This window comes from Diabrotica virgifera, chromosome 4 (genome assembly GCF_917563875.1).
Source record: "Diabrotica virgifera virgifera chromosome 4, PGI_DIABVI_V3a".
NCBI lineage: Eukaryota > Metazoa > Arthropoda > Insecta > Coleoptera > Chrysomelidae > Diabrotica > Diabrotica virgifera.
In genome coordinates this window covers 115,270,739-115,297,325 of record NC_065446.1, presented here as the reverse complement: position 1 = coordinate 115,297,325, position 26,587 = coordinate 115,270,739, and the positions used below count along the sequence as shown (strand labels likewise).

Below are 26,587 nucleotides of genomic sequence, written 5' to 3'. Positions count from 1 at the left end.
CTCAAATTCTAATTAATTGTTAAAATAATTGATTGTTATAAATGTTAAATTTAATATTATTACAAATGTTACAGGAATGTCGCTAATAACCTTTGGGTGGATGCGACTTTATCTCTTAAAATAAAAAAAAAATATAACTTATAAAAAACTGAAAAAAATTGTGTATGTATGAGGTCGCTAGACCTAGCGAAAGCAGAGTTGTAGCTAATGAAAAATAGGTTCATATTCGTTAAATTACAATTCGAAAATTTCATGAAATAACCAAAAAATGAAGCACTTTCTGGGAAACACTCATTACAATTTTTTAAATTGTTTAAAAAAGCTTTATTTCTGTTCTTAAAAATGTCTCTAGCATCAAAAATAAGCAAGTTACGCTCAAAATAAAGTTGGTATCTTTGTTTTGGTATAGAAATTGTGAAAATCACCTCCAAAATAGCATCCCAAATGAAATTCATTTTGACCGCTCCACAAGTTGCTTTACTTGTGTACGTATTGTTTATAATATGATCTGTAAGTTTCAGCGGTCAAGTACTTATTTTTGAAAGGGCTGTAGTTGAAAGGACTTAAACTAGTCACTAATCACAACTGTATGAAAACTGTGAACAGCCATATCTTAACCGCTTTTTGTCTTATAGAAAAACAAAAAAATCCAAAATATTTAGGAAAAGTAAAACCTACACTTTTTACTCCTTGAGATTTTTGGTATCAGTAATAATAATTTTTAAGTTGTTTAAAAAAAAGCATTTTTTAAATTAAAGTTAAAAAAAATTCCTTTAATACCAAATTTTTTCAAGAATGTGCACTTTGAACCGATAAAACTTACAGGTTCTATAAATAAAACATAAGTAAAACAACTTTACGTGAGGCGGTAAGGATTAATTTCATTTGAGATACTAATTATGGGGTGACTTCCCAATTTTTTTGACCAAAAAAAGGCACTAAGTTTATTTTGAACGTAACTTGTTTCTAGAAATAAAAAAACACCTAAAATAAAGGTTTTTTAAAAATAAAAAATAAAACTTGCAATGAGTTTTCTCCAAAAATTGCTTCATTTTTTGGTTATTTCACGTTCAAATATTAGATTTGGAATTTGACAAATATGAATCTATTTTTCATTAGCTACCACTCTGTTCTGCATCTAGGGGCCTCATACATACACCATATTTTATCATTTTTTTATATGATATGTTTTTGCTAATGTTTTTTTTTATAAAATACTTACTTTCTGAGTTATTTGCGAAAAACCGTCTGAAAACGTGTTTTTTTTTTGTTGAAAAATTAACACATTTACTCGCAAATAACTTGAAAAGTATTGACTTGTGAAAAACCTCTATAGAAAAAAATTGCTTAGGATTAGTCAGTTTATCCATTTCCAGACTTATTTTGAACGTTATTTTTTTCACCCCCGAGAAGGTGCGAAACTCACCCCCTGAGCGAAAACACACATCGGCACAATATCACTTTTTTCTTTGACATGCTATCTATGTATGTGTATCCCTAATTTCATTTGTTTTTTTTTCTTTAAAATTTTGAGCAATAACCGTGATTCAATGGACTATCAGCCAATTTTTTAGTACTGTTCTAACACAGACTGTTCACTTTCAACAACAATATCGGTGTTTTTTTTTAAATGTGTGAAGTTTTCCCTTCAGAGACTCAAAATGATGATTTAAATTTGTTTGCCAAATTGCATGTATATCTAACTAAAAGGTTGAAACGTATATTCCCATATCTATTGACACTACTGGAACAATATACATAATTATAGTATTGCACCCTAAATAATTCGTTTACCGCCTTATCTTATCTATGACCGGAAACTAGAGGCAAAATTTCAAGTTTTTTTCGAGAAAATATTCGCCGAAATGGCTGCGACCGTTTAAAGGCCAAAGAGTACTGGTGTTCCAAGATATTCCCAAAATCTTTGATATTAGAGATGACAGCTCTTAAAAGGTGTATAAACGAAGAAGCTATTTATTAAGACAAATATATAACTAGAATCCCAGCTTGGAAAGATTTTTTTAATTTAGCCTAATGTCTCGACAACTTATGGCCATTGGCATGGTACAGTTATGCAATCTGGTACCTAGTGTAATGTGTAGTGTGTGTGTTGAGTAATTGTCTTGTTACTTAGCAAAGTCGACGTCGTTGTCTTTGCAAAGAGACGCTTATTATATCCGAACGCTTATTATAACGCTTATAGTCTAATGTGTAGTGTGTGTGTTGAGTAAATGTCTTGTTACTTAGTAAAGTCGACTTCATTGTCATTAAAAAGAGACGCTAATTGTATCCGAACGTCTGCGGTTCCTCCAGTGAGTACCGATCACACAGTACCCAATGGCATGATCATAAATGCAGAAGTGTCGTAGAAACAAAAAAAAAAACAACTTCAAAGAAACACCAGAAATAGTAGGGAAATTTATAACGAGAAGATAAAACAATCGACCACCATAAGCATAGGGAAAAAAGAGAGGTTTGAAAAAACAAGTACTAGAATTCCTAGCTAGAACATAACAACAGACACGAAAGCAGCAAAAGAGAAGCAAAAAATTATAAACGAGACAACATATTTATGTATTATACTTTCGGCATAATTAATAGGTTTGTTCCCACTCGATACAAAACCGTTCTTGAATCGTTACGCGTATGCCCAATAACGAATATTTATGCGCAGTAACACATTTTTCGTTTTTGCGCATACTCGGAACCGTTCAAGAATGGTTTTGTATTGAGTTGGAACAAACCTATTAAAACATGCATACGAACTATGAGGAAGACTTCATTATCTAATAATATTAATATAGACCAAGGAACAAACACCGGAGGAATAGGCAGCTGGACATTTGTAGCCAATTATAAGAAAGGAGATAAGAGGGAATGAGAGAGTAATAGGCCAATTACATTGCTTAATATATTATACAAAATTCTTTCTGTTATGGTCTATAATATACATAGAACTTTATCACTTTTTCCACCACAGCACACAGACAGCACCACTTCTTGTGTCTCCTTATTAGTGTAGTTTATCGATTACACTGGCAAATCTGTCTCTGTCCAATGCGGCTTTAAACAAAGATGTTGAATTAAGGCCGGTCCAGTCTCTGATGTTTCTAAGCCATGTTTTCGTTTTACATTATGTGTCCCGGGTCTAGGACGTTTCATCGCCGCCAGTTCATCGCCGCCAATTCATCTCCGGCCGATTCATCGCCGGCCGATTCATCGCCAGTCAGAATCGCTAACTGATATTTATTTCTGATTTTCCAACCAATTTTCGACAGTTACATTTATTATTTATTTTTAATTATAATATGAATTAGGAATTCTAGGAAATGACCTAACCTAACCTAACCCAACATAACACTACATAAATTTGAACATATTATTTCTACAAAGGTCATTTAACACTACAAATTTAGTACTATTTAGTATAAAATTTAGGGGAAGTAGAAATAGAAGAGTAAATATAATAATATTTTTTATCTGTTTAATTGACATAAGTTTTAAACTGAATTTAACGTCGTGTCGAATTATCTCCCATAATACAAAATCAACTGACTAACTGGCGATGAAACGGACGGCGATGAAACGGACGGCGATGAAATGGACTGGCGATGAATCGGCGGTGTCGAAACGGCAGCAATGAACCGGCAGCGATGAAACGTCCCATTCCGTGTGTCCCAGGTAGCTAATTTTTCTAACTTTGATGATCTTCAGTAGCTATTCTGTACCTATTCTCATCAGAACATTTTCGTTGGTGGTGTGGGTTGTCCAAGGTATTCTCAAGATCCTCCTATAAAGCCAGAGTTCAAAGGCATTTACTATAATAGGTGTATAGACTTTAAACAAGCTTTTAACAAAATGTTGAATTGGTAATTTTAATTTAACAAATAGTCATAAACCTCATGCATCTGTGTGCGTGTGCGCACTTATGAGTACTTGTTTGCTCATGTGTGTGCATACGTATGCATTTGTTTGTTGTTCTAAAATGTCAACATTTACATACTTTTAAAAATTTTGGCTTTCTATTAGCATTTTGATACAACCAGACACTGTTTTAACTCTGGTTTTCTTTAATTGTAGCATTTAATTACTTATAACGCGGACCTGAAGATGATCTGTATATTGTAGAGATCGATACCGGTCGTCGAAGTAAATTAAATGATTGTGAGTACGTCTGTGTTTCTTTACTTCACTTTACTTCAAGCTTTTAATAGTGCGAAAAGAAACAAAATGCTGGAAGATATTCGGAATCTAAACCTAACAAATATATCAGCCTCAAAAAATGACGTTGCAGAGTTAAATCGTTTTAGGCACGTGCATAAAAACCAACTCAAGACATTCGAGAAAAAGATACTAAGAAGAGTATAATATTATCCTGTGCAATGAACGGTATGACATTGTAAGACCTGTGATAAGTCAAATGTCATAGCTGAAACATGTCAAAAGACAAGGGAAGACAAGAAGATGCAAAAACAACAAAGAAAATATTGCAATGGAAGCCGATAGGAAGACAAAAGAGGAAGATCCAGCACGGAGTGGCTGAATGACGTGGAAGACGACCTGAAAACTATGAACGTAAGAGAATGAAGGAGACGGGCATAAGAGAGGTCTGAATGGAGGGACATAGCCAGACAGGTAAAGACCTATCCGGGGTTATGATGGCAAAAGAAGAAGAAGACGGAGAAATGTAGAGGTCAATAATATAAATTAATAATGTTCTGATTTGTGTCATACTATAGAAATAAAGTGTACATAAAACAGTAAAAGGCACATTTTAGAAGTCCGAAAAGAAAGAGACGATTGGCGACCAATATTGTACCGCAAAATAAATAATTTTTTTATTGCATATTCTTATTCTGGTTTTGATATTTCGTTGAAAACATATGGTAAATCATAATTAATCATATACTGCGACATGTCAGATTTTATCGCTACTGATAACAGTGACACCAAAAAACAATAATTGCACCGACTATTAAAAAATTATGAAAAACTTACCATGAACATAAAATTCGCCACAAAAATCATGTACTTCACACATCGCATCCCCATCTGCAATTCCCGGTCTTTAGACATTTTTGCTAATAGTAAATGTCTTTCAATCGTGCAAAATATAATAACTTACAGTTTGAGAGAACTGATTCGCAACGCAAACGCAACGACTCGATTATACGTACACAAGCTTGGTGTATTGTCACCTGACTTCAAGTTCGACTTATCTGCTTGTTGATAAGATAGGTACGGTATGAAGGTAGTTACTAATCCGATGAATTAATTAAAACAGTCAAGATAAATGACGTTTTAAAAATATTGGTTAATCATTATAATACAGGGTGAGTCATGAGGAACTGTACATACTCCTACCTCGTATGGAGGCCCTCATGGGAAATAACAAATTACCATTGAAAAGTGTCTGCTCCCATTTTTTAATAATATACAGGGCGAGTTGTTAATTTTTACAGAAATTTTTATTCGTCATAATTTTTGAACGGTAATATCGATGTGTCTCTTATTTTGGTCAATCGTTACACTATTACCACTCAATCAACTGATTTATTCAAACTAGAAAAAAAATCAGGTCTGGCTTTAAAAAATTAGTTCGTTTTGGTCTTAGAAAAATTTCACCCTATATATGGTTTTTGAAACCTCTAATAAGAATTTTACAAATTAGACAAATAGGCAATTAAAATGGCATATTTATTTTTTCCCCACACGGTTACTTAGTTTTTCATAAAAAAATCAAATTTGACTATGAATTAAAAATTTGGTGAAGTGAACCACAGATTTAAAAAATTACCTTTTATTACAAAAATTCATTTTATTTGAACAAGTATTTAATTTATAAGTTACCACTCAACTGATTTATTCAAACTAGAAAAAAATCAGGTCAGGTTTAACAAAATTAGTTCGTTTTGGTCTTAGAAAAAATTTCACCCTGTATATGGTTTATGAAACTTCTAATAAGAATTTTACAAATTAGACAAATAGTCAATTAAAATGACTACTTGACTATAATTAAATGTTTGGTGAAGTGAACCATAGATTTAATAAAAAATAGCTTATCTTGCAAAATCTATTTTTTTGAATATATTTATATTTAATTTATACTTAATGTATTAATACTTCCACAGCTTGTGCTATACATTGTAAATAATAAAACCCTATCCACCTATTTCCATAAGTCACATGAAGATGTTGACGAACAGCAACTAAGAAATGTGGTGATGCCCCATCGTGCATAAAGTATATACCTCTGACGGCTACATTGGCAAGTAGATTCGGCAAAATATTTTGTAAAATATGATCATGCAAAAAAGTACAAATAGTGCAAGAAACACAAATAAATAATTAGTCCTGTCGCCAGTGGGGGTACAACGGCCTCCTTAATTCAGATGGACTTACCCAAGTTTTTTTTATGTATTTTCACCCATAGAACACGAATTTTTTGGGTAACAGTGGATCCGGATGTCGATAAGATTGTTATAAACAAAGAACTTGAGGAATCACATAGCAGCGATTTTTCGCAAAACAAAACATTTTTTTTTGTATTTTTTGGGTCATTCTAAGCAAAAAATGATTTTACAAGTTTTTTCGTAGGATGCAGAGTTTTTGACATAAACGCGGTTGAACTTTCAAAAAATCGAAAAATTGCAATTTTTGAACCCGAATAACAATTGTTTGAAAAATTAAATAGAAATTCTGCTTACCGAATTTGAAAGTTCAAGTCAAATTCTATCGGTTTTGATTACTTTCATTGCTAAAAATTAATTTTTTTTATTGTTTAACAAAGCTATAAACACATAGTGATTGAATGATGTTTTCAATGCATTTCTCATTTGAAATCGAAAGAGTAGGCGCGCATACAGAATTTCTACGTAGATTACGTACATTAAAACGCATGCATTGGGTACGGGAAACACTATGTGTTTATGGCTTTGTTGAACAAATAAAAACTAAATTTTTACCAATGCAAATAATCAAAACCGATAGAATTTGACTTGAAATTTCAAATGCAGTAAGCAGAATTGCTATTTTATTTTTTAATCAAAAGTTATTCGGGTTCAAAAATTGCACTTTTTCGATTTTTTGAAAGTTCAACCACGTTTATCTCGTAAACTATGCATCCTACGAAAAAACTTGTAAGACCATGTTCTGCTGAGAATCACCCAAAAAATACAAAAAAAATGTTTTGTTTTGTGAAAAATCGCTGTTATGTAATTCCTCAAATTCTTTGTTTATAACAATCTTATCGACATCCGGATCAACTATTACCCAAAAAATTCGTGTTCTACGGGTCAAAATACATAAAAAACTTGGGTAAGTCCATCTGAATTAAGGAGGCCAATGTACCCCCCTGGCGACAGGACTAAATAACAATGGCGGACGAAATGTCAAATTATGTACTCAAACAACGAAAATGTCAAATTATCAGTAGTAATTTTACAAGAGCTCTAAAATTATAGAATTTTTCCCGGGTGACACTTTGACAGTTTTAATTTCACGAGCCTTCGGCTCGTGAAATTATGTCCAAAGTGTCACGAGGGCAAAAATTCTATATTAATTTTAGAGATCGTGTGCAATTTGTTGCGATTATTCCATGAATAAAACTGTTCAAAACCAAAATTTTATTGTAATTTATTTATGTAAGTAAAAATTAGTACAATTAAACACACAGTTGTTATAAATATTTTAGGGTTGAAAGTCATCACTTTTATAATTTTTAAAACATTAATTGTCATTAATGTCACTAAATGTATTTTTTCGTAGCAACGAAGGGCATCTGACGTAATATACTTGACGACGGGAAATTATCAAAAATTATCAGTTTAATTCAGATTTCTGTAGCTTTCTATTGGTCAGAATCTCCTATGAATGAAATAATTATTTTTATACACATACATAGTATTAATACATGATGAGAAGGTAGTGATGCAAAAAACGAAGGAAAAAATATTTATTTTTGTTTTTGTTTAATTTAGGTTTATTTTTTATCTCCTTTTTGACAAACAAATATTATACAGGATGATGTTTGAGTATTATTCAAAACAACCTGTTCCTTTTGAAATTCTGGAAATTATCTAAAAAGGTTAAACTATTAAAGCGTATAGCACGAGCAGTGGTAGTATTGTTACTTATAAATTAAATATTTGTTCAAAAAAATTAATTTTGAATAAATGAAAAATTCTCCACCGAGATGAGATTCGAACTCTCTAACTTTAGTTACAAAGGTAGACGCTCTTACCACTGAGCCGCAGAGGGAAGTTTGGAAAGAATTGATAGACAAGAAATGAAAAATATCAGGAACCAACGACGCCAATCAAATTGAGCACATTCTCATCTGAAAACACGCGACTGTGGCAAAAGGAATTAATTTTTGATTTTGAACTAAAAAAAGAAAGAAAATGGAATGTTGAAGAATTCAAAAACCTAACAACGAAACAAGAATACCAAATTGCCCTTCAAATAAAACTTAATGGAACCAGAGAGGAATATACTGCAGAGGAGGAATGGAGACAATTAAAAACAATAATAACGCAATCTGCAGCCGAAACTGTCGGATAAAACAAGAGACAAAGGAATGCGGAATGGTATGATAATAAATGCAGAAGTGTCGTAGAAAAAGAAAACAACTTCAAAGAAACACCAGAAATAGTAGGGAAATTTATACCGAGAAGATAAAAGAATCGACCAGAATATACAGAGGAAAAAAAAAGAGGATTGAAAAAACAAGTACTAGAATTCCTAGCTAGAGCATAACAACAGACACGAAAGCAGAAAAAGAGAAGCAAAAAATTATAAAGAGATGGAAAAATCAAATTTGACTATAAATAAATTAAATTAAATGTTTGGTGGAGTGAACCATAGATTTAATAAAAAAATAGTTTTTCTTGCAAAATCTATTTTTTTGAACATATTTATATTTAATTTATACATAATGTATTAATACTGCCACAGCTTGTGCTATACATTGTAAATAATAAAACCCTTTTAGGGTTAAAATCAGGTGATCTGTGTTGTCATGCATGAGGTCCTCCGCGCCCTATCCACCTATTTCCATAAGTCACATGAAGATGTTGACGAACAGCAACTAAGAAATGTGGTGATGTCCCATCCTGCATAAAGTATATACCTCGGACGGCTACATTGGCAAGTAGATTCGGCAAAATATTTTGTAAAATATGCTATGCAAAAAAGTACAAATAGTGTAAAAAACACAAATAAATAATAACAATGACGAACGAAAACTCAAATTATGTACTCAAACAATGAAAATATCAAATTATAATTTTTATACACATACATAGTATTAATACATGATGAGGAGGTAGTGATACAAAAAACGAAGGAAAAATATTTATTTTTGTTTTTGTTTAATTTAGGTTTATTTGTTGATCTCCTTTTTGACAAACAAATATTATACAGGATGATATTTGAGTATTATTCAAAACAACCTGTTCCTTTTGAAATTCTGGAAATTGGCTAAAAAGTTGAATTATTTAAAGCGTATAGCACGAGAAGTGGTAGTATTATTACTTATAAATTAAATAATGGTTCAAAAAATTAATTTTTGTAATAAAAATTAATTTTTTTTAAATCTATGGTTCACTTTACCAAACTCATAGTCAAATTTGATTTTTTTTTATAAAAATTAAGTAATTGTGTGGAAAAAAAATTAATACGCCATTTTAATTGCCTATTTGTGTAATTGGTAAAGTTCTTATTAGAGTTTTCAAAAACCGTATACAGGGTGAAATTTTTTCTAAGACCAAAACGAACTCATTTTTTAAAGCCGGACCTGATTTTTTTTCTAGTTTGAATAAATCATTTGATTGGGTGGTAATAGTGTAACGATTGACCAAAATAAGAGACACATTGATCTTTTCGTTCAAAAATTATGACAAATAAAATTTCTGTAACAATTAAAAACTCGCTCTGTATATTATTAAACAATGGAAGCAGGCAGTTTTTAATGGTCATTTGTTATTCCCCATAGAGGTCTCCATACGAGGTAGAAGTATGTACAGTTCCTCATGACTCACCCTGTATACAGTATGATGAAAATATATGGAATAAATTTGTTATTTCGTAAGCCGGTGATTTTAAGGAAAAAATCAGAAACAGATCGATTTTTATCTTTAAACTAATGATTTTACCAGTCGCCATGCGAGCGACGGGGGATATAGTAAATTTTATTTCCTCATATTTTCTCGTATTTCCTTACAATTTTTTCTGACTTCCTCAATTTTATTCTGACCCCTCTTTTTTTCTGACTCCTTCCTATTTTCTGGCACCCTTTAATTTATTTTACACCCTCTAATTTTTACTGACTCCCTCTAATCTACTTTTATTATATATACAGGGTGTCCAGAAACTCTACCGACAAACAAAGACAGGAGATTTCTCAGATAATTTTAGGACAATTTAACCCAATTCACCTAGATGTTTCCTAAGGGTGCAGAGCTCTTTGAAGATGGCGTCTTGTAATTAGGTTTTCTTAAATTCCTCCAGAACGATTCCAGTTACAAAAACAAAAATTGGTACGCATATTTATCTTCCAGAGATAAATCGATTCCATCCATTGCGAATTTCTAGTACCGGTCATAGGCGTCCGTTTTGGGTAGGGCAACTATTATTTTATCGCATAACTTTTTAGCATTTTTTACTTTGGAATATTAAATTCTGTGGTATCCTAGTACCAAAAGGTACTCTTGCTTTAAGTAAGTAGGACACACCGTTTTCTAGAAAAATAGATTTGAAAATTTTTCGTTTTTTGAATTTTAAAAAGAATGACTGAATGATGACTGAATGAAATTGTGCAGGATGGTGATGTGAAGCAGCATTTAGATATCTGTCTAACATCCGTTAGAATAACAAGAGCCAGAAGGCGCAGGCCAGGGAACGCATCACAATCAACTATATAAGTAACCATATCGTGAATAAAAATTCAGTCTACTTCCGCGAGAAGCGGAACTACCTGACTTGATAATGGCAAGTATGATGTTGTCGAAACGTCGTCAAAATAATGGTTTTTCTCAAAACCAAAATTATTCTACGTGGAGTCAAACCCGGAAAATTACAGAAAGCACATATAGCTCACGAGGAAACTTTAAGTGTAATATATGGAATATATGTAATATATAAAAACGAAAGGCAATAAATAATGGCACGTGACACTTGCGACAGAAGTGACTACTTCTTATAGTGCGTTATACACTATTCAAAGTTCATGTCTGCTCATCACAAAGTATCGTCGTGCTATCATGCTATATTCAACAAAACCAGCTTCGTACGACCTTTCATTAGATATCGCCAATCAGTTTGGCTGATTTTTTCTGCAGTAAGTTTGAGCAATCCCTTTTATGGGACTGGATATATGACATTTCTCAAACATTAAATCACATTCATGGTAAATCGTTAGTATATAGGATTATTAAACTGTCCAATGTTATGTTAGGTACATGGCAACTATTTTAAATTAGCCGATTTTGTTACTTTGTTTGATCTAACGGGTTAAATATAATAAATAATGTATTCATTATTTACATTTTCATTATTATCTTATATTTTTATGTTTAATTATTTAATTTTGATGCTTATTATATTATAAAAATAAAACTACTGGTTTGTGATAAATAAAAGAAGATTAACTACTTTATTTCAATCTGGTTTTAAACCTTCCTTGGACATCTACATATGTTTCGAACAAAAAAAAAAAGAAAAATCGGTACAATTATTCTGAAGCTGTTATAAAAAAATATAAAAAAAATCGAATGACGTTTATGAAACGTCATTTAATGTTTACATATTGACAACTGTCCCGGACAGACTGCGTGACTTGTCGCGTTAGGCTTTTATGAGATTATATTATAATTTTTTCGCATATACATCATACTAGTTATATCTAGGAACAGTAATTCAAATTTACCGTGCCGTAATGCTTATTTGTAATTGGTCCAATCACAGGCACTTTACCCCATTAAATTATGAAATTTTGACACTATTGACATTAATGAAATTTTAACACTATTGTAATTTAAACTTCATAGGTTAATGGAGTTATATTGTCGATTTTTTGTTTTGTTTTGTCAAAAAAAGATTTCAAAAAATATTATGGGAAGATGTTTCGTCGGCCATCCAGTCTTTTTTCTTTTTCTGGTGCTTTTTATGGAGTTCATATTTCTTCTTCTTTAAGTGCCGTTTCCTAATCGTAGGTGGAATATCATCATCACTATCTTTACTCTATCTTCCGCTGATCTGAAGAGTTCTATAGAACTGCATTTAAACTGTCCCTTAAATTCTTCAACCATGATACGCTCCTCTCCTTCTTCCTATACACCTTCCGCCTCTTATCTTTCCCTGTATTATCAGCCTTATCATTTCATATCGCTGTCCCCTCATTACGTGTCCCAGATATTGTAACTTTCTTATTTTTATTGTGTTTATTATTTCGCATTCTTTGCCCATTTCTCGCAATACTTCCGTGTTCGTTTTCTTTTATGTCAATTCTATTCTAAGCATCCTTCTGTAACACCACATTTCAAATGACTGTAATTTATTTATGTGTTATTGCTTCAATGTCCAGCTCTCAAGTCCATATTGCAGTATCGAGAACACGTAGCATCTCAAAGCTCTTACTCTCAGTTCTAATCTAACGTCTTTGTTGCAGATAATTGTTTTCATTTTTACAAACGCATTTTTACTTATTTGTAAGTTCATCTTTACTTGTTTGTAATATAGTGCCTTTGTAGTTCTTCCTTTAGATGTTTGTATCCTAATATTTTCGGTTATCAATTGTAGCTGGCAGCAGTTCTTGATATTTTTTCTTTAGCTCTTTTTTCAAAGATAAATTTTGTTTCCATGTTTTTTAGTGTGGACAGATCAATGTTGTGTCCATATTTAGTTTGTTTAGATTGTTTCAGATTTAACCTGAATTCCTCAATAGGGCTTTTCATCGATTGTCATTTGTTTCGAGCTTCTGTTATATGTCACATAATATTAATATATCTACGTCATACGTCTTTAGTTTGTATCATTGGTATATACCATAACTTATGAAGTAGATATATTAATATTATGTGACACATGACAAAAGCTCGAAACAAATGACTGTGAATGAAAAGCCCTATAACTGGATTGTGATCGTAAGATACGTCAGCACATGGATGCGTCTTTGCAGGTTTGATATAATGCATGTATCTTCTTCCTATCGTAATATAAATTATTGTGATCTACTTTGATTAATTAATCAATTAATTATCTCATTAATCAAACAGATCAAAAATAAATAAATTGTAAATCTCAGGGCTAAATTTTGCTACCAATACTTATTTTGGTGGATTCAAAATATTTCTCAGTGGCTTCCTAATAGGGATAGATAAAAGAGAATAAAATAATACACATATGAATTTCAATAAGAAATTATAAAATTCGTTTATTTTATCAAACGGGAATAAATGTTTAATATTTCAAATTTTATTTATTTTTCTATCTTTATTTTATCTAACAATTATGAAAATAGGAATCTTATTTCTTTTTGTCTCCAAATTTGTTTTTTTAATAATAATTAACTATGAATCTCTCTACCTCTGCTACACAGGATTTTCTACATGTTCAAATTTTTTTGATAAAAAAAATTTTATTTTATCAATATTATTGTATAAAAAAATGAACTATAATGATTTATAAGTAACAAAATTGATTGAGGTTTGATGATTTTATAATAGTGAAATGTGTAGTTCAATATGCACTGTGGTATTTAATACGCAAAACCATACATTCATGTCTCAACAAAAAAATTAAAACTGACCTTTGCTGATGATTCGACAATGTCTTCACACTAAACACATTTCCTTCTTTGCTGGTGTTGCTATCCAAATAAACTCGTCCACGTTTTCCAATAATGTCCCTGCTCCTCTGCAAAACTCGTCCTTCCTTTCCTCACTATGCCTCGTACAGTACTCGTTCCGGCTTTCTCCTGATGCAGTATTCCAACTTTTTTGAAACACTTAAACAAACACTGGATACTTTAGACTCAAGGAGTTATATCATCTCTCTACTTGGCCTATTACTCGTTCCACGATATGATGCTTGTCACTTTTCCATAAACCAACCGGCTTTTTACTTTTTTTTTGTACACTACCCTCAAAACTGAACTCTTCCTTTCGATCCAACAAAACAGACTGACTCTCTCTCCTCATTCCTTCTCATCCTTCCAAATCGTTCCCCTCCATAATTAATTTTCCAACCAATCAAAACAACCTTGCAATCATGACGTATTTACCAAAAAAACTCTTTCCTTTTTCTAAACATGTCTTTATGGATTTTCAAGAAAAAATAATATTTCGACTATTTTAATCCTATTTTCTACACTAATCATATTTTTATCTATCTTTAATAATCTTAATACACAGGTATATTTTAACTATCTATTATGTACCGTGCGGCTAATGAATTACCTACCCGCATATCTTGAAAAACTTAATGACCTATTCTTTTGTTTAATAAAATATAATGTCCGTGGTTTTGATAAACAGTTCAAAGAACACTTTCTTAAACCAGCACCCTAATTGCTTACTGAAAATGCATTGTTTATGGGGCTAGTAAACACTTCTGCGAAAACACTTTCTTAAAAACTAGCTATAACTATTTTTACAAAATTTGTCTTATCCAGGGTGTTCAAAATTTATATGCTTGTGGTTGAGAAATATGAAAAATTTTATTTTAATTTGAATTTTAAATATAAATACAGTCTTTTATTTCTCATGTCAAATAGGAATATAACAAAATATGTGAGGGTTCCTTACGACTTTAATCCTCTGTATCCTGAGGCGACTTCCAGGTATATAACCCTTCTTATTGAAAGTTTGTACAACGTGTTTGTTGTTGCCATTACCACTTTACGCACTAGTCCAAATTACACGGACTTCCCCTATTAAACGAGATTATGTCGTCACAACTCTAATACATTGGTATCAAATCTGAATTCATGATACACCTCTGAGTTTTAACTTGTCACACTTTCAAGTAATTTTCCTCGAAAATAATTATTCTGAAATAGAATCAATCCGAAGTCGAGCATCGATAAAACCAACTTAATTACCTTGTTCAATGTAAATATTGTGGAAAGCTGCAATTATCATTAATTAACTGGAAACGTAAAATTTCGTTCGAATTTGAAATCGGAGTTTCGAATATTGCTCGGCATTCGACAATTATTCACTCGATGAAATAATAAAATTTACTCCAATTAAATGATGTTAATGAGAGGAGTTCGTCAGAAAACTTTTCATTGTCGACTTAATTATATTTCTCTCTAATTACTGGATGACGAAAATTGGTAATTAAAAAAAAAACTAGCACGAACTTTATTACAAGAATTAATATTAAAAACAAACTCACCAGGCTTTCGGGTTGAACCAAGTCGATATTCTCTTGGTCCAGCTTTCTACGTCCTCTCTGACGTCCGCTTCCTGGGCCTCAGTCTCCTGAACCCCCAGACACTGCTACACTGTTCACTGGATTACGCAATATTACTGTTTCCGATGGGGACCGTCCATTTATACCGTGGTTCGCTAGAGTGGCGCTTGGGTGGGGGTTGGCGCGAAGCTTTTTGATGGCAGGATTTGAATTAGAAGGTAGAGTGGATTGAAATGCTACAATAAAATATATCAATTCAAATTCTAAGTAAATAAAAAATAAATAAAATAAAATATATGTTATTTACCTTGGAAAATTTTCAGAGTAATTAAAATCTAAGTGTTATACATTGGGTGGAATGCATAAAACATAGTAGATTCTGCTGCTTCAGCAAATAGTATCTATTTTGTAGTATTTTCTTTTACATAAAAATATGTGCTTTTGTTGGGAAGGACATACTACACAACAGAAGTATTTACTACTGACCTGAAGTATCTACTACTAAGCGTAGTTATTATAGTTTCATTTTGTTAAAAAGCTTTAAGCACTCCTAAGGGTTATCCACTTTAGAATAGTGGCATTTTTTGGGTTTAATATTATTAAAACAATAATCAAAATATTCGTTACGAATTTTTTTTAGACCCTATGTATATGATAATATGTGCATTAGTTGGCATTACGAAATATCGCCTCTGCAACGTCGTTTCTACGCCTCGATTTCGAATTTGTGCTTGATTACCTTCAGGTATCAGTTCATTTGCATCTTGGCACTACCATTTGAACTGGATCAAAATCATGGTATGGATCCTGCAGATGTTTAGATATGTTGTGAAGTAGAAATGTTCTTACAATATGTTTTGGAATGTTTTCAGTGTTTCAACTGACCAAAACAGCGCTCGATGACAAAACGTTCATTCATATGAATTACATTATAATTTTCTTGAATAGGTGTGGTTGGATTTTGAAAAGCTATCAACAGCCATGGTGCAAACCATATCCTTCATCACCTGCCAAGGATGCTCCTTATTGCAAATTATTATACATAATTCGATGCACTACGGAGTATCGCCAAATTCGACTATCATGCACGGAGCCTGGCCAACTCGAATCGACACTGGTAAACATTTCTGTGGTGTTACCAGTAACTTGTACATTTTTTGAACATACTCCTTTTCTATTCACGTATTCTTCACCGTTTATACGTGGTTTTGTTATTTTAACGTGGGTACAATCAATAGTACCTATAGCAATGGGCACTTGTTTATTGGTATTTGCCCAGTGGCGTAGCTGAAGATTGGGGGGCCCTCCCGCGGCAATTTTTGTGGGGCCTCGTATTATAAACATGACGACAACTAATAACAGTATATGTAATTATTGTCTAAGAGCTGGGAGCGGATTTTGTGCGTGATAAGTAATATGAAAAAACTATACGGGGATATGTTGAATTAGTTGTGTACACGACTTTCACCAACGGCCGGAAACCAGAGTTGGGGCCGAGGGTAGTTATAAGGGGTCAAAGTCGCGGACTTTATTATTTTTTTTATGACGCTCATGATCGAGATAGTGCACCAAAATTTGGGAATAAGTAGGTCATGACGTACCTAAGTAAAATCTCTAGGGGCTCAACGCTGCGTGGCCGACAAAGGGGTGGGGGTAGGGGTGAATATAAAAATTATAACGGGTTTTTTGCGACGTTCGTGATTGAGATAGTGCAGCAAAATTTGGTTATAAGTAGACCATGACATAAGTAATTAAAATCCCCAGAGCCGGAAACCAGAGTGGGGAAGGAAGGTAGTTATAAGGGGTCAAAATTCCGTTTTTTATTATTTTTTTTTGTGACGCTCATGATCGAGATAGCTCGCCAAAATTTGGGAATAAGTAGGTCATGACGTAACTAAGTAAAATCTCGAGGAGTGGAACGCTGCGTGGTCGACAAAGGGGTGGGGCAGGGGTGAATATAAAAAAATGTAAGGGGTTTTTTGCGACGTTCGTGATTGAGATAGTGCACCAAAATTTGAAAATAAGTAGACCATGACATAACTAAGTAATATCCCCAGAGACGGAAACCAGAGTGGCGGACGAGGGTAGTTATAAGGGGTAAAAGTCGCGGTTTTTATTATTTTTTTATGGCGCTCATGATGGAGATAGTGCACCAAAATTTTGGAGTAAGTAGGTTATGACGTAACTAAGTAAAATCTTCAGGGGCGGAATTCTGCTTGGGGTACAAAGGGGTGGTAGGCAGGGGTGAGTATAAAAATATATGGGGGTTTCTTTGCCGTTCGTGATCGAGATAGTGCACCAAAATTTGGGAATAAGTAGATCATGACATTACTAAGTAAAATCTTCAGGGGCGGAACGCTGAGTGGACAAATGTTGTGCCGGGTCACACAAAAAATAATACACACTGTGACTTTGACCCCTTAAAACTACCCTCATCCCCAACTCTGGTTTCCGGCTCCGGGGATTTTACTTAGCTAAGTCATGGTCTACTTATTCCCAAATTTTGGTGCACTATCTCAATCTAGCACGTCGCAAAAAACCCCTTATATTTTGTATATTCACACCTACCCACACCCCTTTATTGGCAACGCAGCGTTCCACCCCTGGAGATTGTACTTAGTTACCTCATGACCTACTTATTCCCAAATTTTGGTGGACTATCTCGATCATGAGCGTCACAAAAAAAATAATAAAAACGGCGATTTTGACCCCTCATAACTACCCTCATGCCCAACTCTGGTTTCCGGCTCTGAGAATTTTACTTGGTTATGTCTTGGTCTACTTATTCCCAAATTTTGGTGCACTCTGTCAATCACGAACGTCGCAAAAAAACCCCTTATATTTTTTGTATTCACCCCTGTCCCATCCCTTTGTCGGCCACGCAGAGTGCCACCCCTGGAGATTTTACTTAGTTACGTTATGACCTACTTATTCCCAAATTTTGGTGCACTCTCTCGATCATGAGCGTCACAAAAAAAATAATAAAAACGGCGACTTTGACCCCTTATAACTACCCTCATCCCCAACTCTGGTATCCGGCTCTGGGGATTTTACTTAGTAATGTCATGAACTACTTATTCCCAAATTTTGGTCTACTATCTCAATGAAGAACGTCGCAAAAAACCCTTTATGTTTTTTATATTCACCCCTACCCCCACCTCTTTGTCGGCCAGGTAGCGTTCCGCCCCTAGAGATTTTACTTAGTTACGTCATGACCTACTTATTTCCAAATTTTGGTGCACTATCTCGATCATAAGCGTCATAAAATAAATAATAAAATCCGCGATTTTGACCCCTTATAAATACCCTCGGCCCCAACTCTGGTTTCCGGCCGTTGGTGAAAGTGATGTACACAACTAATTCAACATATCCCCGTATAGTTTTTCCATATTACTTATCACGCACAAAATCCGCTTCTATCTCTCCGACTATTACTAAAATATGTATATGTAAATGGTACTATTTGGCCTTTATTTTTAGTAAGTCTACATCCGTTAGTGGTAAGAGATTTTTTGGGAATAGACATGAAAACCTAATATACAGGTCTCTTAGGGCCGGTTGTTCGAACGCTAATCAAAAATGGAATCAACTGATCATTATCAAATATTTAATTATTGCCACCAACCGTCAATGTCAACTTTGTTTGGGTTGCTAAAAACATAATTGATTACAATTATGAGATTTTTTAATCAATTATGTTAATAATTGTTATGTTAATTAATAATTAATAATTTATTAATCAATAAATTACGTTAATTGTCATAATGATAATTAACATAATTGATTAAAATCAACTGATTGACTTACGAATGAGGGGTGTTGCTATTTAATAGTTGTTAAGGGGACTTAATTATAATCAACTTCTTGATTAGCGTTTGAACAACCGGGCCTTAATCCGACAAACCTATTAGTAAGTTGTTGCAACATTTTATCTAAATATACATTGAAAACGCCTTTGAGCATGGGATCACACATGTTCATTAACTCGGCCCATGGAGAGTTAGAGCCATCTTCTTTAACACTCACATGGGTAATTCCTACCTGGCGCGTCCATGTCGCGGGGGTGGGCACCTCTCACTTCAGTAGGCCGGAGTGAACAGGTGGCGAAGTTCAGGTAGGGACCCAGTTCTGTGGGGTATAACGCGGACCCCTGCCCAGGGATACGGGTGAAGACCACAACGGCGGAGACGGCGTAGAAGAGGATCTTCGGTTCGGCGTCAATGGCGGAAGTGGCAGGCCTGTTTTTTCAGCATACCACTGCAGAATAGGATCTAAAATGGGCGGTTGTGGATTCTGGTTGGCGAAGAAACATCGACGGCGAAAGAAAAGGAGCAGATTGGGCTCTTTAGTCCTGTAAGACAACCAATCTAAAGGAAGAAAACCTTGATTACAAATTACCCGGTCCTCCAGGTAGGGGGTTAAGACGTCAGGCCGGTTCCCTGTCACTTGTAAAAATTAGAAAAATACCAAAAAGCCTAAAGATTGCCTCGGAATCTCGGACGGATTAAATAGTAAACGACTTCGGCGACGGAAAAGGATTATGAACATTGGCACCTGGAATGTGCAGAGTATCAGCGGAAAGATGGAAGAAATAACTGAAGAAATTAAAAAACTAGATATGGATATAGTTGTCTTAACCGAAACAAAGAAGAAAGGAATAGGTATAGAAAAAGTAAACAATTATGTACATATATTCAGCGGAGTTTCAAAACACGAGAGAGCGAAAAGAGGAGTATCCGTTCTAATACACAAAAAACATAAACATAAAATCACTGACTTTGAAGCAATAGACGAAAATATAATAAGAGTAAACATAACGATAAAAGAAACACCTATTACGATATTTGGGATTTATGCAATCAGTGATGATGAACCTTACACAAACAAAGATGAGTTCTTTGCTAAAATTAACGACGATATTACGAAAATTGGAAATAGAAGAGAATTGATAGTTATGGGAGACCTGAACAGTAGAGTAGGTCGTAAAGTAGATAATAAGGTGGTAGGTCTCTACGGAGAAATAAACCAGAATGATAATGGTGAGAGGCTAATTGAAATATGTGAAAACCATCAATTAAAAATAACCAATGGATTTTTTAAACATAGAGATGTACACAAGTACACCTGGACCCAAACTACAAGAAATTTAAAGTCAATTATAGACTATGTCATCATAAAACAAAACACTAATATGCAAGTACAGGACACAAGAGCATACAGAGGAATAACATGTGGTTCAGATCATTACGTCGTAAAATCAAAAGTAACCTGTCCATTTAGATATAAAATAACACATAATCAAACAAATTGTCAACCCCAACAAGAAGAAACTTTGGAAAGAAGAAGTTATAATTTGGATAGTTTGGCCCAAGAGAGTACAAGAATACTATATCAACAAAGACTGGATGGCAAACTAATGAATATAACTGAAACATCAACAGTAGAGGAGGTATATAGAAACGTAGTCGTTAGCGTTAAAAAAGCTGCAGAAGAAGCACTCGGCTTTAACACTCTAAGACAAAGTGAAAAACTATGGTGGAACAAAGAAATAGAAGCACTCGTAGAAGAGAAAAAGCAAGCGTATATCAGATGGCTGAGCAGTAAACAACAAAAAGATAGAGATGAATACCTGGAACTCAAAAGAATAACAAGAAGAACAACAGTAAAAGCAAAAAGAGAAATGTGGGATAAGAAGTGCCAGGAAATTAATACCTACCTGGGAGGCAGAAAATGTACAGAAACATGGAAGTTCTTCAATAAAATAAGAAATAACGAAAGGAAGAGCACAAACATTCAATTAATATCCACACAAAAATGGGAAAAGTACTATGGGGAACTACTGACAGAAAATAGGGACGAATACTTAACTCAATCACCAACAGAGGTTAACATCGAAGGAGAAGATATAACAATACAAGTGACAGAAATTAGAAAAGCTATAAAAGAACTGAAAAACGGTAGGTCTCCAGGACCAGGGGATATCCCAGCCGAACTAATAAAATGTGGATCACAAAAATTGTTTGAAACCGTCACTTGGTGCATAAATCAATTTATAAATGGTTCTCCCGTACCCGACGAGTGGAAAATTGCTTATATTTCGTCGATCCATAAGAAAGGAGATAAGCTTAAATGTGAAAACTATAGAGGGATATCAGTGACTAGTACATTCAGCCGTTTGTATGGACGAATAATTAGAGACCGCATTGAGAAGGAGTACAAAGACCAAGAGGAAGAAGAACAATCCGGTTTTCGAACAGGAAGAAGCTATACTGATAATATCTTCTGCCTCAAACAACTAATAGAAAAAAAATTAAGCACAAATCAAGAAACCCACCTCATGTTTATTGACTTGCAGAAGGCGTACGATACAGTTCCTGTAAACAAACTCTGGAACGTGTTACGACAGACGAATATTAGTGTCACCTTCATAAAAGCCTTAAGAAATTTGTATGAAGGGTCAACATCACAAATAAAAACTGGAAACAGATTATCGCAAAGCTTCCTGGTTAATAAAGGTCTACGTCAGGGGTGTTGTGTATCACCGACCCTATTTAAAATATATGTTGCAAAAGCATTGAAAGAGTGGAAACGAAAATTCAGAGGCATGGGCGTAGACCTTGGAGAGATTTGCTTATATACATTGCAGTTTGCTGATGACCAGGTTGTTATAGCAAACGATAAAGATGATTTAGAGTACATGGCAACGAAATTACAAGAAGAATATAGAAAGTGGGGACTAGAAATTAATACAGAAAAAACAAAATACCTGCCAATAGGTACCGAACTATCGAACATCACATTAGAAAATAATGAAATCATCATGCCCTGCGACCATTACACATATCTAGGAATCGTTTTTGACACAACGGGGAAAGATGATGAAGAAATAAAGAGAAGAATAACACAATCCAGAAAAACAATAGGTTGTCTAAACAGCGTACTGTGGAATCATGAAATAGGAAAAAGAAGAAAACACAATATCTACGAATCTCTTATTAAAAGCAGTCTATTGTACGGAGCAGAAACTTGGCAGATAACCGAAAACCACAGAAGAAAACTGGAGGCAGTAGAAATGGACGCTTTTAGAAGATCAGTAGGAGTGTCACGCAGAGAGAGAATACGTAATGATGAGATAAGACAGCGAATTGGGGTTGACGGCTCTCTAACAACAGACATAGAAAGAAAACAGCTGATATGGTACGGACACGTCCAGAGGATGGATAACTCAAGACTCCCTAAAATAATTATGCAATGGGTACCACCAAACCGCAGAAAGAGAGGAAGACCCAAGAAATCTTGGAGAGAGGGAGTAACGAAGGCGATGAGCGCAAGAGATCTTAGAAAGGGCCAATGGGATGATAGAGTGTCATGGAAATTAGGCATCGGACAACGTCGCAAGACGTTTTTTACGTTTTTACGTAGGTAAAACTGTATCATATGTAGCTAATAAATGAACCACCTACAAAAAATTACTTTTTTGGGATTCACTTTCATCTAAACTACCAACATGTCCACGAAACGCTAAATTGCACCCGGGAAGAATAAGATTTAGGTCTATTACCCGCTTCAATACTTCCTTCCAAATTTCCTATTTGGATGCTTATTAGGGAAATATGTTTTGGTCCCCAATTTAAAGAATGTAGAAATATTGATCATGAAGTATTTAAGGGGCCCCTCCCAACGTCGGGGCCCCCCGCCTTGCGGGCCCTGCGGGCCTGTCAGCTACGCCACTGTATTTGCCTACCCATTGATAGCAACTTCAAGTAACTCGTTAGTATTAGGAAATGTTATCCAGTTATTTATCCTTGAATAAATTTATTCTGAAACAGTGATCAAGGTTATGGATACAGTACTTTGGTTAACATTTAAATCAACAGCAAGTTCTTGCTAATATACAGGATCTCCTACAAAGATAATATTTATATTTTTTAAGGTTTACTATTTATTTACAAAAATAACCTAAACTTCTCAAAAAGATCTCCATTTTCCGAGTGGGTGACAAGGCTCTATCTCTTGTTTCTACGGAGTCGTCATCGTCAAGAAAATGATTAGCCAGTCACCCTACATTTTCTCTGTTGAATCTAAAACAAAAATTATGAAAGTAACTTGATGTTATATTAATAATAATATATACACCTACATATTATGCATTAAACTGCACGATTCATGATAATTACTATTTTACTATTATAAATATTTTACGATAAATATCGTCATTGAATCTTCTTCCTAGTTTGTCAAACAAAAAAACACCTACGCCGAAGTCCTTCATCCACCAACTTCACTTAAACTAAAGTAAATACTACTAAACTAGCAAATACTTCAAAAGCGTAGTACATCCTTCTATGTGTCTGGTAAATAGTATCATATGCTACGGACAAAAGTAAATATTTTGTAAGTGTAGTAAAAACTTCAAAAAGGTAGTACGTACTTGAAGCAGTAGCAGATACTACGTTTTATGCATTTCAACCAAATGGGTGGAATGCATAAAACGTAGTAAATGCTATTGCTTCATCAAATAGTATGTACTTTGTAGCATTTTTTTCACGTAAAAGTATGTGCTTTTGTTGAGAAAACCATTCTACACAACAGAAGTACCTACTACTGACCTGAAGTATTTACTACTAAGCGTAGTGCCAGTCGTGTTCGCATCACACCAATCGTGATGGAACTAGCTTTCCATGTGATTGGGATTTGTGAATTTACATTTTTACGTACTAGACAAGGCGGAAACGGCGGGTTCGTTGGGAAAAATATTCCCATGAGATATTTTTGCATAATCACATTCGTGAGACATCCCAGAAAAAGGTTCAAGAAGTCGCCCACGAGAAAAGAGGGCCAATTTTTTTTTAACAATTTTTTTAATCAAATTTCAAAAATCAATGTTTTTGGCCCGGACTAATTTTTTTTTAGATTTTTTGGATCATTCTGGACAAAAAAGGTCTCTTATAATTTTTCTCTAAAGTTCATCTTTTTCGAGTTATAAGCAAGTTAAAATTTGAAAAACGCGAAAATAGCCATTTTTAAGACTTAATAACTCGGTCAAAAATTATTATTTTGAAAGTCAGAAAGTGACTGAATCAAAGTTTAAAGTCGCCGCTACATGATCCTGAAGAAATATGTGTCATTAATTTACTACTAAGCTGTTATTTTTAATTAATAACAATGAGTGGTTAGATCGTATTGACGCTGCTGTAAATGTGAGTGCGAGTAAGATGCACAATTGGACTGCTGGAATGGCTTCTCTCTCGCACTCAGCATTTACAGCCTTGCACACGTGCATGGCGCTTATTATTATTACTTAAAAATAACAGCTTAGTAATAAAATAATGACAAAAATTTCTTCAGGATCTTGTAGGGGGGGCTTTAAACTTTGATTTAGTCATTTATTGACTTTCATAATAATAACTTTTAACCGAGTTATTAAGCCTTGAAAATCGTCATTTTTCGTTTTTTCAATTTTAAATTGCTTATAAGTCGAAAACGATCAACTTTAGAGAAAAATTATAAGAGAACTTTTTTGTCCAGAATGGTCCAAAAAATTAAAGAAAAATTGTTCAGGCCAAAAATATTTATTCTTGCAATTTGATTAAAAAAAATTTTTAAAAAAAAATTGGCCCACTTTTCACATGGGCGACTTCTTGAACCTTATTCTGGGATGTCTCACGAATGTGATTATGCAAAAAAACCTCATGGGAATGTTTTTCCCTTCGAACCCGCCGTTTTCGCCTTGTCTATACCTAATTATTAGAATTGTAGGTACATGAGTAAAAATAAGTGACTTAGAATCCCAAGCGACAAAATAGTTACGCGAGGATAAAAATGAACAATTGTTATTTTTGTTAATCTTCTTGAGGATTATTAAATTTTATTTGATAAAAAAATTACCCAAAAATTTAATATATGTTCTTCCTAGTTTGTAGATTTCTCTACGATGCATATTCATAAATGTTGCCATGTTGTAACAAAAAAAAACACTTACGCCGAAGTCGTTCATCCACCAACATGACCCCCGTAAAGGCTAGTGGCGCCTGTGTGCAAAACGGATTTTGGCGCCCCTTAACACGTTCGGTGCCAATCTTGAACAAACACCACATGGCTGATACCTCGTACTTAAATGGTTCATTTAGTAACGAAATACCACCGTAGACACATTGTCAGCATGGGCACTGAACGACTTAAGGCATTCTGGTTCATGTTTTTTTATTCATTTACTTTTTTAAAGTTAATGAGGTGCTTGAAATAAAGCAAAACTGAACTTTAGAAGTCATAATAAGTTTTAATGAGTTTTTCTCGAAAAGTGCTTAATTTTTGGTTATTTCACGTTGAAATATTCGATTTGGATTTTGATGAATATGAATCTATTTTTCATTAGCTACAACCCTGCTTTTACTAGGTCTATAGACTTCATGAATACACCATTTTTTCGTTTTTTTTAAGCCACATTTTTGATTTCTTCATTCATAGTGATTCTGACCAATAAAAAGCTACAAGAATAAAAATTACGGCGGGATTTTTTTTCGATAATTTCCCGTCGTCTAGCGTTACGTCTGATGCCCTTCGTTGCTACGCAAAAATGAATATTTAGTGACATTAATGACAATATGTTTTACAATTTGTCAAAGGGAACACCATGAACCGGTTTAGTAAATATTCAGGCGAAGATATCAATAATATATTAGTTAAAATGATTTAAAAATAGTTTTATTCATGAAATAATCTTACCGAATTACCCTCGAGCTCTTAAAAATTACCGATTTGTTTTGCCTTCGTGACACTTTGATATAATTTCACTCACCTTCGGGTCGTGAAATTAAAACTGTCAAAGAGTGACTCGGGATTAAAATCAATAATTTTAGAGCTCCCGTGTAATTACTACTGATTATTTCATTCATACGAGATTCTGACCAATGGAAAGCTACATAAATCTAAATTAAATCGTTTATTTTTTGATGATTTTAACTTCCAAACGTATAGTAAGATATTTGATCACGTGTTTAATTCTGTCCAATCAAATTAAAATTATACTGAGAATTATCTACTGTAGAAAATTACCGGTATAATTTTTTTAAGTAGACTGTTTCTGTTTAATGGCAACCAGTTTCCTAATTTTGACAACTGTCACATTTAAGAAAATATCCATAATATACGTATTAAAAAATAATCTTAC

The 26,587-nt window shown here is 33.7% G+C and overlaps 1 protein-coding gene across 1 annotated transcript in view; it reads right to left on the bottom strand.

The window, feature by feature from the left end:
* The window catches only part of LOC126883109 (23 kDa integral membrane protein-like), a 116,537-nt gene extending 111,264 nt beyond the window's left edge, over positions 1–5,273 (bottom strand). Inside the window, exon 1 of the mRNA XM_050648357.1 lies at positions 4,999–5,273. Within this exon, the coding sequence (XP_050504314.1) occupies positions 4,999–5,076 (78 nt within the window). The 5' untranslated portion in view covers positions 5,077–5,273. The remainder of the gene's footprint in view (positions 1–4,998) is intronic.
* Between the last annotated feature and the right edge of the window lie 21,314 nt (positions 5,274–26,587).